This window comes from Nerophis lumbriciformis, linkage group LG12 (genome assembly GCF_033978685.3).
Source record: "Nerophis lumbriciformis linkage group LG12, RoL_Nlum_v2.1, whole genome shotgun sequence".
Taxonomy (NCBI): Eukaryota; Metazoa; Chordata; class Actinopteri; order Syngnathiformes; family Syngnathidae; genus Nerophis; species Nerophis lumbriciformis.
The window spans coordinates 19709804-19725385 of NC_084559.2; the positions used below are offsets into that span (position 1 = coordinate 19709804).

General features: G+C 43.0%; 1 protein-coding gene across 1 annotated transcript in view; it reads right to left on the reverse strand.

The window, feature by feature from the left end:
* The window catches only part of LOC133623085 (netrin receptor UNC5D-like), a 163440-nt gene that overhangs the window by 11739 nt on the left and 136119 nt on the right, over positions 1-15582 (reverse strand). The window contains exons 14-15 of the mRNA XM_061986044.1: positions 11661-11888; positions 9255-9404 (exon numbers count right to left, since the gene is read on the reverse strand). Coding sequence (XP_061842028.1) covers positions 9255-9404; positions 11661-11888 — 378 coding nt within the window. The remainder of the gene's footprint in view (positions 1-9254; positions 9405-11660; positions 11889-15582) is intronic.

Consider the following 15582-nt stretch of genomic DNA (forward strand, 5'->3'; position numbering starts at 1 on the left):
ACAATGAATTATTACATACCATGAAAAATTAAGCATAATATTTTGTTCGACTATTGTTGTCAGCAACGCACTACACCGTTTTCATCTGTTAATCAAAACCTAAGTTCCCGTTTAAATGAAATCAATTCATGTATTATTGTTTGACAGGCTTTATACTGACATGCATTTTGAATATTTATCTCCTTTTTTTTATATCTAATACATCAGTGTTTTTCAACCTTTTTCAAGCCAAGGCACATTTATTGCGTTGAAAAAATCCGGAAGCACACCACCAGCAGAAATCATTAAAAAAACGAAACTCAGTTGACAGTAAAAAGTCGTTGTCACAATTGTTGGATATGACTTTAAACCATAACCAAGCATGCATTACTATAGCTCTTGTCTCAAAGTAGGTGTACTGTCACCACCTGTCACATCACGCCCTGACTTATTTGGAGTTTTTTGCTGTTTTCCTGTGTGTAGTGTTTTACTTCTTGTCTTGCGCTCCTATTTTGGTGTCTTTTTCTCTTTTTTTGGGTATTTTCCTGTAGCAGTTTCATGTCTTCCTTGAACGCTATTTCCCACATCTACTTTGTTTTAGCAATCAAGAACATTTCAGTTGTTTTTATCTTTCTATGTGGGGACATTGTTGATTGTCATGTCATGTACGGATGTACATTGTGGACGCCGTCTTTGCTCCTCAGTAAGTCTTTGCTGTCGTCCAGCATTCTGTTTTTGTTGACTTTGTAGCCAGTTCAGTTTTAGTTTTGTTCTGCTGGAGTGCAGCCATCTGGCGACAAGAGGTCGTCAGAAGCTGAGAATGCGGAGCCCCAGTCGGGGCTGGTGGAGCGGACGTCTGAGGAGGAGCTGACGCCCGAGGAGGAGCAGAAGTCCGAAGGGGTAGCTGACGCCCGAGGAGATGCTGCCGTCCGTGGAGGAACTGTCGCCTGGGACGCCTGGGAGGACCCCGCCGCCCGAGGAGCAGCCGGCCGATGGGAAGGTGCCATCCGAGGGGAAAACGCCGCCCGAGGAGCAGCCTACGCCCTGGGGGAAGCAGCTGCCCAAGGCGCAGATGATGCCCGAGCAGCGCAAGCCGCCGGGGGAGCGGCCATGGCTCTAGGGGTAGCAGCCGCCATGGGTGCAGCCAAGGACTGGAGTGCTGAACCGGACCGGAACAGCTGAGAGAGATGACAACAGGAAGGACAACAGAAAGGACACTTATGTAAAGAAAATGGTTTTGATACCGTTAAAGGAAAGACTGTAGCCCATGAAGGGCTATGGAAGAAAATCGCTGAATTACAAGTCAACATGGACTTGGACGAGTTGCACCAGAAGGCACATTCACGAGAAGACGCTCACTGGAGAGGAAACGAAGAAGTGGATCGTTTCGTCCAGCTGAGAAAAGTTGTTTTTGTCGGGATCGAGAATTGGGACGAATCGCCTAAGGGCAAAATAGTCCCCCAACAGAGCGTGAAGGGGGTGACGCTGGCGGTGCATGAGGCGCTAGGCCATGCGGGATCTGTCCCGACACGCAAGGAACTGGAAAAGCAGCAACTTTGGATTCCAGAAAAAGATGTCCGCTGTGTCCTGAAGGACTGTGAGCTGTGTGGTCAGTACAATGCAGGACAGAGAGGACGGCGGACTGGAGGCCTCACCATCAAGAGATCCGTGCCATGGAGGTCCATTTGCATGGCCGTTGCTGGACTCCTAGGCATAACCGGACAACGAGGTGAGAAGTACCTGTTGGTGCTTGTTGACTCCATGTCGGGCTATGTCTTTACCAAGCCGGTGAGGCAAGCTAATGCTACAAGTGTTATTGGCCTTTTGAACCAAGCCTGTGCATGTTTGGGACTGCCTAAAGAGCTTAGAACAGACATCGTGATTGAGAACGTGGACCGAAATACAGTTTGGCTTCAACGGTCAGGAATCCAAGGAATTGGGCAGCTTATGCCGGTTCCTGAATAGAGACGACTAGGAGCTAAGCATGGCCAGTAACACACAGAACCTACCACCCTTCGTCAGACTGGCCACTGTTAAAGGGGTGGTTGTCCTGCGACGGGGTACATTGGGACTCTAGGCAGGCAGAGGTACCCACATTTTAGACTTTGCTAAGAAGGGCTTCTGCGAAGAAAAAGAGATGGTCAAGTGGACACAAATAAAGAATACTTGTGTCGTGTGTCAGAATACTTCTACACTTCAAGTACTGTGGGAAGGACCTGGTTGAGAGAAACCTGTCGGTTTTTCCATGAAGATGAAGGTTTTCAGTCGCAGGCTTTACAAACTTGTGAAAGTGCTGGACGCCTTTGTGTGCGGCAGGTGCCGCTGGGACACGCTGCCATGGCTGTCCTTCCTAACCCCGTGGAGTACGTGCGGTGCTCCGCTGGACCTGTCGACATGCCGGTGCCAGTGGGATGGAAGGAAGCTGTGGGCTTGTGCGCCGTGTGCCCTCCTGGGCCGCTCGGGGAAGCTGATGCTGACTGCCGTAGCCGAGAGATGGCAAGTGAGGAAGGCGGTCGACCCGATCCAGCACCTCTGGCCACGTGGGGCGGATCCCGAGACCTTCACTGCCGACGTGGAGCCGTGTGCCATCAAGGAGGTGAGGTGCGGCCCCTCCGCGGGTCTTGTCTCCGCTCCGGCCTCTCCGATGCAAATCGTGGAAGTCGTGAGCACAGTAGTTAGTGCTCCCCTTTCACCTGATCCCCTTTCTCCCCTGATCCCTGAGGCCCCAGTTGAGCCCGTGCCCGATATCTTAGATACTACTCTCCCTGGGGACAGAGATGATACTATCTTCTGACCTCCCTACCGTGGGTTTCTAGAAGGGGGTGTTGAGTTTAGTAGAACCCTCGGGTCCTAACACCTATAACCACCTTTGCACGGCAGAACCGAAGGGCCCAGATATATAATCAGTTATATATTCCAGAGTGTAATCAATGACTGTAATCACAACATAGTTAATCGTATATAGTAATCATATTAATCAAGTGTGGTAAAACAAGTTAATCAAGTGGGGAATATGTGTATTATCCTAGTATGATAAAAGAAGAAGTCTTAGAGCTGAAAGGAGGGAATGAGAGGGCATGGCCGATATACAAACGTATGACCTCTGAGGTGGAGGAAGAGTTGAGTCAGGGGAAACTGTGCTTAGAGACAGGTGGTCAGTAAGAAACGGAAAGTTAGAGACGGATGGCCAGTTAGCAACGGGAAGTTGGGTAAGATTCTGGAAAGTACCAGAGTCTTCCAGTCAACGGGTAGTAACAAGTATACTGTGTCCAATGAAATGATAGTACAAGGGACAAACTGAAACCATATCCAATGAAAAGTTGAGAACTATGTGATGTATTGTAACCCAAGAGCGTGGAGAGATGTGGTTGGCTTAGAAATGTATCAACCCAGATCGAAGGGTATACACGGATGCAGAATTCGCTATTATACGGGATTTTGTACTTCGACTGGGCATCGGATGGACTACAGAGAGGACTCTTGACCTGCTTGGACTAAAATAACTTTTCCAACTCTCCAAGAAGGACTTAATTCGACACCGAGAGACTTTTCTCCATCTGATCTCCCCCTGCAACAAAAGCAGAAGAGGAACAGGATTCGACTTCTGCATTCTGGCACCAGAGGACTGACTGCTGAATCTACCAGAGGAACAAGGGCTTTGGCCGCCCGGGCCACAGCTCTTGGCCGACACCACTTCTCCTGCTGGCTCCCCTCTTCTGCTGACGCAGCCGAAGCCTGGATGTGTTCACCGGGCTCGTGTGACCTATCCAGCTTCTTCTAAATTATAGAGACACTTTTTTGGACATTTTCTGACCTTCCCCGAAGAACCTTGCACAGTAAGATCCAACCAAATTTACATTTGGACTGAATTAGATACACATTGATTAGCCATTTATTACATCTTTACAATTTTTCATTCTTTCAGTTTTCATTATTATTGTGAATGATTTATTGACCCTGTGCAATGCTTACACTATTGAGCCTGCAATAAAAAGCATTATAAAAAGTATCACGATTTTTTTCCCTTATCGTACCATTACGTCCTTGACATAAAAAGTTAGGACTCCTGTGTGTCCAACACCTAGCTCTGAAAGGTCACTCTAATGCAGTCCACATACAAATATGTCCTGAAGGGCTTTTCTTTTCCCAGCCCTCAAATCTAACCTAGTCAGTAACAAAAGCCAAGATTCATTAGAGGCAAGCTACCATTAAACAGCGGGATTTGTTTTTTTTTGACTCGGTCTTAAGTAGGGATGATGTTTGATAAGAAGTTATCGAGTTCGAGCCTATTATCGAATCATCTTATCGAACCGATTCCTTATCGATTCTCTTATCGAGTCCAGATAGGTTGTTGTATATGGATAAAAACACAATATTTGGTTTAATAAATCACTTCACATTCTCTACTGCTTGCTACTATAGTATTGCCATATCTGAGTTATTGTGCAGAAATATGGGGATATAACTACAAATGTGCGCTACATTCGTTAACCGTGTTACAAAAAAGATCGATTAGACTGATACATAATGTTGGATATAGAGAACATACAAACACTTTATTTATTGAGTCAAAAATATTAAAGTTCGATGATTTGGTAAAATTGCAAACAGCTAAAATTATGTGGAATTAAATGATGGAATGGATTAAGTAAAGAAGTTAAACATTGCACTGATATGATCCAGTTTGTTCAAATGAATAGTGCTTACAAAGTACAAAGAAGAAGAATTATGAGAAATACTTTCAACCATATTGAAAATAAGATATTCTTCATCTCAGTATATTAATAATGACTGAATTATTTAATTACATATTACAAAACTGTTGTATATACTAATTCACAGATATTTTATTATATAAAAAGGTCAGTAAATGATGTATATATTTGTAAACGCTATGAAGTGGGAAAGCGGTAGGATTAAATAAGCTTTACTTCTTCCTACTCCTGTAAAGTGAAATGATATGAAACTGTGATGTATTATGATGTGGTCGGATCATGTTTTGTTTAGTTATGTTCTGTTAGTTTTGGACTTCCTTAGTTGTTTTGTGCACTTCGGGGGTTTGTTTTAGTCACCATGGCTACTTATGATTTTCACCTGCCTTGATCATCAGAGACTCTATTTAAGCCTGCCTTTTCCGGTCACTCATCGTGGCTTCATTGTTTGCATTTGCAAGTTACGTTGGCATTCTGGTCTTAGCTTCTAGTATTCCTGTGCTAAGTAAGTTTTTGCTTTAGCTTCTCGTGCGAACGGCACGCTTTCCTTTTGTTTCGTTCCTGTCTGTTGTAAAGTGTATGATTTATGAGAAATAAATAATCTCCTACCTGCACGCTTTCGTCCGGAGCCGTCAGTTCTGCGTCCCGGGAACGAACCGTAGCACGCTGCACCCCACCGTGACAAATGACTGAGCTACGTGACGTCATTTCTTGTGATGTCTCACGGGGCATTTCTTATCGGGACGGGAGTCGTTCCCATTGATTCAACTAAAGAACCAACTCTTTTTCTTTACTATTGTGGTCTCGATAACGGGTACCGGTTCTCAAAAAGGGATTCGAGTCCGAGGACTCGGTTCTTTTCTTATCGAACAACCGGGAAAACCGGGTTCGAGCATCATCCCTAGTCTTAAGAGATAGGCTTCTCTGCCGAGTCGACCACAAAGGGAAGCGGGACAAACGCTGAACCAACACAGGGTAGTTAGAACTAGGCGAACTGCCTCGCCATCCAGCTGAGTAGAGCCTACGTCAGTGGAGCAGCCGGTAAGACCGCCTGTGCCGAGAGGACAGGACCCCTTTGACGGAGGGCTGGATTTTGATTCGCAAAAGAACTTAACGGAATCTAACAATAGCCTTCCCTAAGCTTCAATGCCCTTTTTTAGGGGCACCCACCTTTTGTTTATTTTTGGTTTACGCATGAGACACCTTTTTACCTGCACGCTGCCTCCCGCTGTTTCCGACATCTACAAAGCAATTAGCTACCGGCTGCCACCTACTGATATGGAAGAGTATTACACGGTTACTCTGCCGAGCTCTAGACAGCACCGACACTCAACAACAACAACACATCATTTGCAGACTATAATTACTGCTTTGCAAAAAATATTTTTAACCCAAATAGGCGAAATTAGATAATCTCCCACGGCACACCAGACTGTATCTCACGGCACACTAGTGTGCCGAGGCAACAGTGGTTGAAAACACTGTTATACATAATACAGTTCCATTTTAAGGATGGCTAAAAGATTGACTTTATCTACAGTTAATGTCTGGAAAAGTAGCAAGTCTGTAAGAATGCTCAACTGGACATGGCTGCCAAATCTGCATATTAAAGGGGAACATTATCACCAGACCTATGTAAGCGTCAATATATACCTTGATGTTGCAGAAAAAAGACCATATATTTTTTTAACCGATTTTCGAACTCTAAATGGGTGAATTTTGGCGAATTAAACGCATTTCTATTATTCGCTCTCGGAGCGATGACGTCACAACGGGAAGCAATCCGCCATTTTCTCAAACACCGAGTCAAATCAGCTCTGTTATTTTCCGTTTTTTCGACTGTTTTCCGTACCTTGGAGACATCATGCCTCGTCGGTGTGTTGTCGGAGGGTGTAACAACACGAACAGGGACGGATTCAAGTTGCACCAGTGGCCCAAAGATGCGAAAGTGGCAAGAAATTGGACGCTTGTGCCGCACACTTTACCGACGAAAGCTATGCTACGACAGAGATGGCAAGAATGTGTGGATATCCTGCGACACTCAAAGTAGATGCATTTCCAAATGGACTGAACAGATCAGCTTTCAGGAAAAGAGAGCGGATGAGGGTATGTCTACAGAATATATTAATTGATGAAAACTGGGCTGTCTGCACTCTCAAAGTGCATGTTGTTGCCAAATGTATTTCATATGCTGTAAACCTAGTTCATAGTTGTTAGTTTCCTTCAATGCCAAACAAACACATACCAATCGTTGGTTAGAAGGCGATCGCCGAATTCGTCCTCGCTTTCTCCCGTGTCGCTGGCTGTCGTGTCGTTTTCGTCGGTTTCGCTTGCATACGGTTCAAACCGATATGGCTCAATAGCTTCAGTTTCTTCTTCAATTTCGTTTCCGCTACCTGCCTCCACACTACAACCATCCGTTTCAATACATGCGTAATCTGTTGAATCGCTTAAGCCGCTGAAATCCGAGTCTGAATCCGAGCTAATGTCGCTATAGCTTGCTGTTCTATCCGCCATGTTTGTTTGTATTGGCATCACTGTGTGACGTCACAGGAAAATGGACGGGTGTATATAACGATGGTTAAAATCAGGCACTTTGAAGCTTTTTTTAGGGATATTGCGTGATGAGTAAAATTTTGAAAAAAACTTCGAAAAATAAAATAAGCCACTGGTAACTGATTTTTAATGGTTTTAACCCTTCTGAAATTGTGATAATGTTCCCCTTTAATATGTGATTATAGATTGAAAGTGTTGACCTGTGTAACCCTCAGGCTTTGCCTGCACACGGGAGCAGAAAAATATATTCAGAGAGAGGTAAGGGGTTGTGAAGAGGAAAAGCTTAGATTCTGCTTTGGCACTAAAAGCTGACTTGAAGTATGCCACAGTGCTGCGCTATTATTCTACACCAAAGTGAGGCATTGCTGCTCTCCCAAGGCTCTCATAAATAAGGCTGTGGAGAAGGTGGATGGCTTTGAAGCACAGAGCTTTCACCCTGCATTCACTGTATTGTTAAGCCTGGGTACAGCTCAGAAGTTCTGCACAAGCTTTCTGGTACAAAAAAAAAAACATGTACCGTATGAAAGAAATAATGGATGACAGTTGCAGTGTGTTTAATTTATTAGATCATTTTGTCTTTCTGATCCTGAAAAAAGAAATGCGGGTAAATTATACTGGAGAAAAAATGTGTAACACTGTGTTACATGGCCTTTCCTTTTAACAACACTCAGTAAACGTTTGGGAACTGAGGAGACACATTTTTGAAGTGGAATTCTTTCCCATTCTTGCTTGATGTACAGCTTAAGTTGTTCAACAGTCTCCCTTCTGCTTCCCTTAAGCGTCATATTGCGCCACACATTTTCAATGGGAGACAGGTCTGGACTACAGGCAGGCCAGCCTAGTACCCGCACTCTTTTACTATGAAGCCACGCTGTTGTAACACGTGGCTTGGCATTGTCTTGCTGAAATAAGCAGGGGCGTCCATGGTAACGTTGCTTGGATGGCAAAATATGTTGCTCCAAAACCTGTATGTACCTTTCAGCATTAATGGTGCCTTCACAGATGTGTAAGTTACCCATGTCTTGGGCACTAATACACCCCCATACCATCACAGATGCTGGCTTTTCAACTTTGCGCCTATAACAATCCGGATGGTTCTTTTCCTCTTTGGTCCGGAAGACACGACCACAGTTTCCAATAACAATTTGAAATGTGGACTCATCAGACCACGGAACACGCCGGCTTCGCTGGGCCCGAGCTCATCTAAGATGGACTCATGCAAAGTGGAAAAGTGTTCTGTGGTCTGACGAGTCCACATTTCAAATTGTTTTTGGAAACAGTGGACATCGTGTCCTCCGGACCAAAGAGGAAAAAAACCATCTGGACTGTTATAGGTGCAAAGTTGAAAAGCCAGCATCTGGGATGGTATGGGGGTGTATTAGTGCTCAAGACATGGGTAACTTACACATCTGTGAAGGCGCCATTAATGCTGAAAGGTACACACAGGTTTTGGAACAACATATGTTGCCATCCAAGCAACGTTACCATGGACGCCCCTGCTTATTTCAGCAAAACAACGCCAAGCCACCTGTTACAACAGCATGGCTTCATAGTAAAAGAGTGCGGGTACTAGACTGGCCTGCCTGTAGTGGAAACCTGTCTCCCATTGAAAATCAATATGAAGCCTAAAATAGCAGAAGGGAGACCGTTGAACAACTTAAGCTGTACATCAAGCAAGAATGGGAAATAATTCCACTTCAAAAATGTGTCTCCTTAGTTCCGAAGCATTTACTGAATGTTGTTAAAAGGAAAGGGCATGTAACACAGTATTAAAAATGCCCCTGTGACAACTTTTTTGCTGCCATTAAATTCCAAGTTCTTGAATATTTTCAAAAAAACATTAAATATCTTGTTGTTGCAGTCTATTCAATTGAATATAAGTTGAAAAGGATTTGCAAATCATTGTATTCTCTTTTTATTTACCATTTACACAACGTGACAACTTATTTTGTACACTAATTAGCAATGAATTGGCAGCACATGTGTTTTAGTTCCATCCATCATTACCTGAAACGTGGTAAAGGGTTTAATGCTCCACAGGAACTGAGGAACATCCTGGATGGATACCTGGAGACTGAAGGTGTTTGCTAGGAAAGGCAAGATCTTTGGCTCTTGGAGGAGCTGACCCCCTCTGCTCTTCTCTGCTCTCACAACTCCCTGGAGGAAGAAGTCATCATAGATATGGGGTCAAAAGAATCAGGAAAAATAGAAAAGGAAAGCAAGTGGAAATTTGAATAAAATACCTTAAAATTACAACCACATTGGGTCACTTCATTCTTGTTTTACATGTTGTCAAACTTTTGTCATTAATGCAAAAAGTGATGTGGCAAACGCATGATGATTTATCTCAATTTTACCGCCATTTCAAGAAAATTAAACATGTGACTCTAATCCCACTCAAGGGTTTATTTCCAATCTTCAATATTTAAATGCATTTGGATATCAGTCTGTGGAATTAAATTGTGGAATGGATTGAGTAAAGAAATCAAACCATGTACTAATATGATCCAATTTAAGAAACTGTTCAAACTCAAAGTCTTTGCAAAGTCATAGTTGCCAACCTTGAGACCTCCGATTTCGGGAGTTGGGGGCGGGTGTATATATATATATATATATAAGAAATACTTGACAAAATAATAAGACAAGTATTTCATATATATATATATATATATATATATATATATATATACACATCTCCGGGTTGGGGAGGAGATCTTGCCCCAAGTGGAGGAGTTCAAGAGTCTTGTTCACGAGTGAGGGAAGAGAGGATCGTGAGATCGACAGGCAGATCGGTGCGGCGTCTTCAGTAACGCGGACGCTGTATCGATCCGTTGTGGTGAAGAAGGAGCTGAGCCGGAAGGCAAAGCTCTCAATTTACCGGTCGATCTACGTTCCCATCCTCACCTATGGTCATGAGCTTTGGGTGATGACCGAAAGGACAAGATCACGGGGACAAGCGGCCGAAATGAGTTTCCTCCGCCGGGTGGCGGGGCTCTCCCTTAGAGATAGGGTGAGAAGCTCTGTCATCCGGGGGGAGCTCAAAATAAAGCCGCTGCTCCTCCACATCGAGAGGAGCCAGATGAGGTGGTTCGGGCATCTGGTCAGGATGCCACCCGAGCGCCTCCCTAGGGAGGTGTTTAGGGCACGTCCGACCGGTAGGAGGCCACGAGGAAGACCCAGGACACGTTGGGAAGACTATGTCTCCCGGCTGGCCTGGGAACGCCTCGGGATCCCCCGGGAGGAGCTGGACGAAGTGGCTGGGGAGAGGGAAGTCTGGGCTTCCCTGCTTAGGCTGCTGCCCCCGCGACCCGACCTCGGATAAGCGGAAGAAGATGGATGGATGGATGGATATATATATATAAAGTATATATATAAGAAATACTTGACTTTCAGTGAATTCTAGTTATAAATGTATATTTATTTTATTATATATATATATATATATATATATATAAGAAATACTTGACTTTCAGTGAATTCTAGCTATATATATTTATTTTATTATATATATATATATATATATATATATATATATATATATATATATATATATATATATATATATATATATATATATATATATATATATATATATATATATGAATAAAATAAATACTTGAATTTCAGTGTTCATTTATTTACACATATACACACACATCACACTCATCTACTCATTGTTGAGTTAAGGGTTGAATTGTCCATCCTTGTTCTATTCTCTGTCACTATTTTTCAAACCATGCTGAACACCCTCTCTGATGATGCATTGCTGTGTGGCACGCACAAAAGTGCTTTCATCAAATGCAGTAGATGGCAGTATTGTCCTGTTTAAGAGTGTCACAACATTGCTGTTTACGGCAGATGAACTGCTTTACGGTAGATAAAAACGTGACTGCTGTTGTTGTGTGTTGTTGCCGCGCTGGGAGGACGTTAATGAAACTGCCCAACAACAAACCCACATAAGAAACCAAGAACTCGCCCTCCATCATTCTACAGTTATAACGTGATTGGGCAGGTACGCTGTTTATATTGTGGGTTAGCGGACTAAGGTCCATGCGGACCTGAGTCCGCCTGAATTTCGGGAGATTTTCGGGAGAAAATTTGTCCCGGGAGGTTTTCGGGAGAGGCTCTGAATTTCGGGAGTCTCCCGGAAAATCCGGGAGGGTTGGCAAGTATGCAAAGTACAAAGAAGAAGAACCATGATAAACATTCTGAACTTATCAAAAATCTTATTCACCTCACTATATGAAATACTACTCACTTAGAAATAATCAACATTGTAAAAAATTGTAAATCCAAGACCTCAACCGACTGTCATGGAATAGATATGGTAACGATAAAAAAGGTTATAGGAGAAATGTCAGAACCTCTGTGTGAAATAAAGACTTTTATGAAAGAAAGTATCTTGCTCCCCACCTGGAAAGCAAGTGGTGTATCATCCACACAGTACACCCGCAGGCTGTAGTCCATGGAAGTGGTTTCCACGTTGCCAAACACGGCCAGCTTCAGCCTCTTGATGGCAGCCGGTGTCAGGGGCTCACCCACCAGGGCGTATGAACCAGGCTGGTCCAGCAGCAAGTGGCAGCTGGTTGAGTCCATCAGACAGTAACAGGAAGTGGACTCATCCTCCACCAACATCACCTCCTGGAACACACAACATTTTAACCTTCAATGATAGTATAGGAAAATTCTAAGCAATAGTGACCACACTAGGGTTGTCATTATACCGGTATTAGTATAGTACCGCGATACTCATGAATCATTTTCGGTACTATATCGCCTCCCGCGCCCGCGTCGTCGTCACGTCATGACATTGCTGGTTTTACGAGCAGACGAGCATGTTCGGCGGCACACAGTCACAGAGTACTTACAAGCAGACACAGTGTGTAGACAGAAAAGTGAGAACGGACGCATTTTGCCTTAAAAACTAAAGATAAAGGTGAAGTTATAACACTGAAACGCCCTCAGGAAGAGGTGCTTTAAAGGGGAACATTATCACCAGACCTATGTAAGCGTCAATATATACCTTGATGTTGCAGAAAAAAGTCCATATATTTTTTTAACCGATTTCCGAACTCTGAATGGGTGAATTTTGGCGAATTAAACGCCTTTCTATTATTCGCTCTCGGAGCGATGACGTTGTGACGTCACATCGGGAAGCAATCCGCCATTTTCTCAAACACCGAGTCAAATCAGCTCTGTTATTTTCCGTTTTTTCGACTGTTTTCCGTACCTTGGAGACATCATGCCTCGTCGGTGTGTTGTCGGAGGGTGTGACAACACAAACAGGGACGAATTCAAGTTGCACCAGTGGCCCAAAGATGCGAAAGTGGCAAGAAATTGGACGTTTGTTCCGCACACTTTACCGACGAAAGCTATGCTACGACAGAGATGGCAAGAATGTGTGGATATCCTGCGACACTCAAAGCAGATGCATTTCCAACGATAAAGTCAAAGAAATCTGCGAGCGGATGAGGGTATGTCTACATAATATATTAATTGATGAAAACTGGGCTGTCTGCACTCTCAAAGTGCATGTTGTTGCCAAATGTATTTCATATGCTGTAAACCTAGTTCATAGTTGTTAGTTTCCTTTAATGCCAAACAAACACATACCAATCGTTGGTTAGAAGGCGATCGCCGAATTCGTCCTCGCTTTCTCCCGTGTCGCTGGCTGTCGTGTCGTTTTCGTCGGTTTCGCTTGCATACGGTTCAAACCGATATGGCTCAATAGCTTCAGTTTCTTCTTCAATTTCGTTTTCGCTACCTGCCTCCACACTACAATCAATCAGTTTCAATACATGCGTAATCTGTTGAATCGCTTAAGCTGCTGAAATACAAGTCTGAATCCGAGCTAATGTCGCTATAGCTTGCTGTTCTATCCGCCATGTTTGTTTTTATTGGCATCACTATGTGACGTCACAGGAAAATGGACGGGTGTATATAACGATGGTTAAAATCAGGCACTTTGAAGCTTATTTTAGGGATATTGCGTGATGGGTAAAATTTTGAAAAAAACGTAGAAAAATAAAATAAGCCACTGGGAACTGATTTTAATGGTTTTAACCCTTCTGAAATTGTGATAATGTTCCCCTTTAAGACACGGCTAACTAGCTAGCGGCTAACGTCGAAATCACTAATCCTCACCTCCATGGCGACAAATAAAGTAAGTTTCTTACAAGTATCATCCCTGCAGGACGAGGAATAGCTAAACATGCTTCACTACACACCGTAGCTCACCGGCATCAAAATGTAAACAAACGCCATGGGTGGATCTACACCTAACATCCACTGTAGTGATACCAAGTACAAGCACGTATCTAGTCGATACTACTATGATTACGTCAATATTTTTTGGCATCACATCTTTCAATTTTTAAAAATGTATATTATGTTTATAAACTCAGGAAATATGTCCCTGGACACATGAGGACTTTGAATATGACCGATGTGTGTGATCCTGTAACGACTTGGTATTGGATTGATACCCAAATTTGTGCTATCATTCAAAACTAATGTAAAACATACTTGTCAACCCTCCCGAATTTTCCGGGAGACTCCCGAAATTCAGCGCCTCTCCCGAAAACCTCCCGGGACAAATATTCTCCCGAAAATCTCCCGATTTTCAGCTGGAGCTGGAAGCCACGCCCCCTCCAGCTCCATGCGGACCTGAGTGAGGACAGCCTTTTTTCATGACGGGAGGACAACAGGGTGACAAGAACTAAATCATCCAGACTTGAGATAAATTGTATTATTATGTTTATTTTACCTAAAAATAAATATATTTATTAATTAAAAAAAAAAAAAACTAAATACATTTTTACTATATTTTGCTAAAAACATCCAAATTAATTGTATTTTTATTTGTATTTCGTGACTCCTTATTACATCCAGCCATAGAATTATACATTAAATTAAACATATTTGAAATAATTGGTTTTAAATTATCATAATAATTCATTTAAAATGACCATATTTAATTATTAAAATAATTGCTTGTTTATCAACAACTTTAGCATTTTATTCATTACATTTTGAAACTCTCAGAAGCCAAGTTATGTTATATTCCTTAATATTTATTTATGCAAGTTTGAAGTATCAATCATCTAAACACAGTTTTGTTTGCATATTTTCAGGATGTAGATGTCTATATATATATATATATATATATATATATATATATATATATATGTATGAAATACTTGACTTGGTGAATTCTAGCTGTCAATAAACTCCTCCCCTCTTAACCACGCCCACAACCACGTCCCGCCCCACTCCCGACCACGCCCCCACCCCCCACCTCCCGAAATCGGAGGTCTCAAAGTTGGCAAGTATGATGTAAAGTATCAAACAACAGAAGAATAAGTGATTATTAAATTTTAACAGAAGTGTAGACAGAACATGTTAAAAGAGAAAGTAAGCAGATATTAAAGGCCTACTGAAACCCACTACTACCGACCACGCAGTCTGATAGTTTATATATCAATGATGAAATCTTAACATTGCAACACATGCCAATACGCGGGTTAGCTTACTGAAGTGCAATTTTAAATTTCGCGCGAAATATCCTGCTGAAAACGTCTCGGTATGATGACGCCTGCGCGTGACGTCACGGATTGTAGAGGACATTTTGGGACAGCATGGTGGCCAGCTATTAAGTCGTCTGTTTTCATCGCAAAATTCCACAGTATTCTGGACATCTGTGTTGGTGAATCTTTTGCAATTTGTTCAATGAACAATGGAGACAGCAAAGAAGAAAGCTGTAGGTGGGAAGCGGTGTATTGCGGCAGGTGTTGTGCCGGATAACGCACCCCCCGCCGTAGAATGCACCCCTTGACTGTTTCTCTCTCAACAACAACAACGGAGGAGGAGGAAAAGAGAGAGATCTCTCTCTCAACAACAACAACGGAGGAGGAGGAGGAAAAGAGTGAGAGATTCTCTCTCAACAACAACAACGGAGGAGGAGGAAAAGAGAGAGATCTCTCTCAACAACAACAACGGGGAGGAGGAGGAAAAGAGAGAGATGCCCGTACGTGCGTGCCGCTATGTTACCTACGTAACTTTGGGGACTTTGGGGGAATATATGTGCTGTATGAACTTTGGGGAGGTGGACGGTAATTTGGGCTGTGGGATTGAGTGTGTTGTGCAGGTGTTTGAGTTGTATTGGCGGGTTATATGGACGGGAGGGGGGAGGTGTTTGTTATGCGGGATTAATTTTTTAAATTTAATTTAGTAAATATAAGCCTGGTTGTGTTGTGGCTAATAGAGTATATGTCTTGTGTTTATTTACTGTTTTAGTCATTCCCAGCTGAATATCAGGTCCCACCCGCCTCTCACA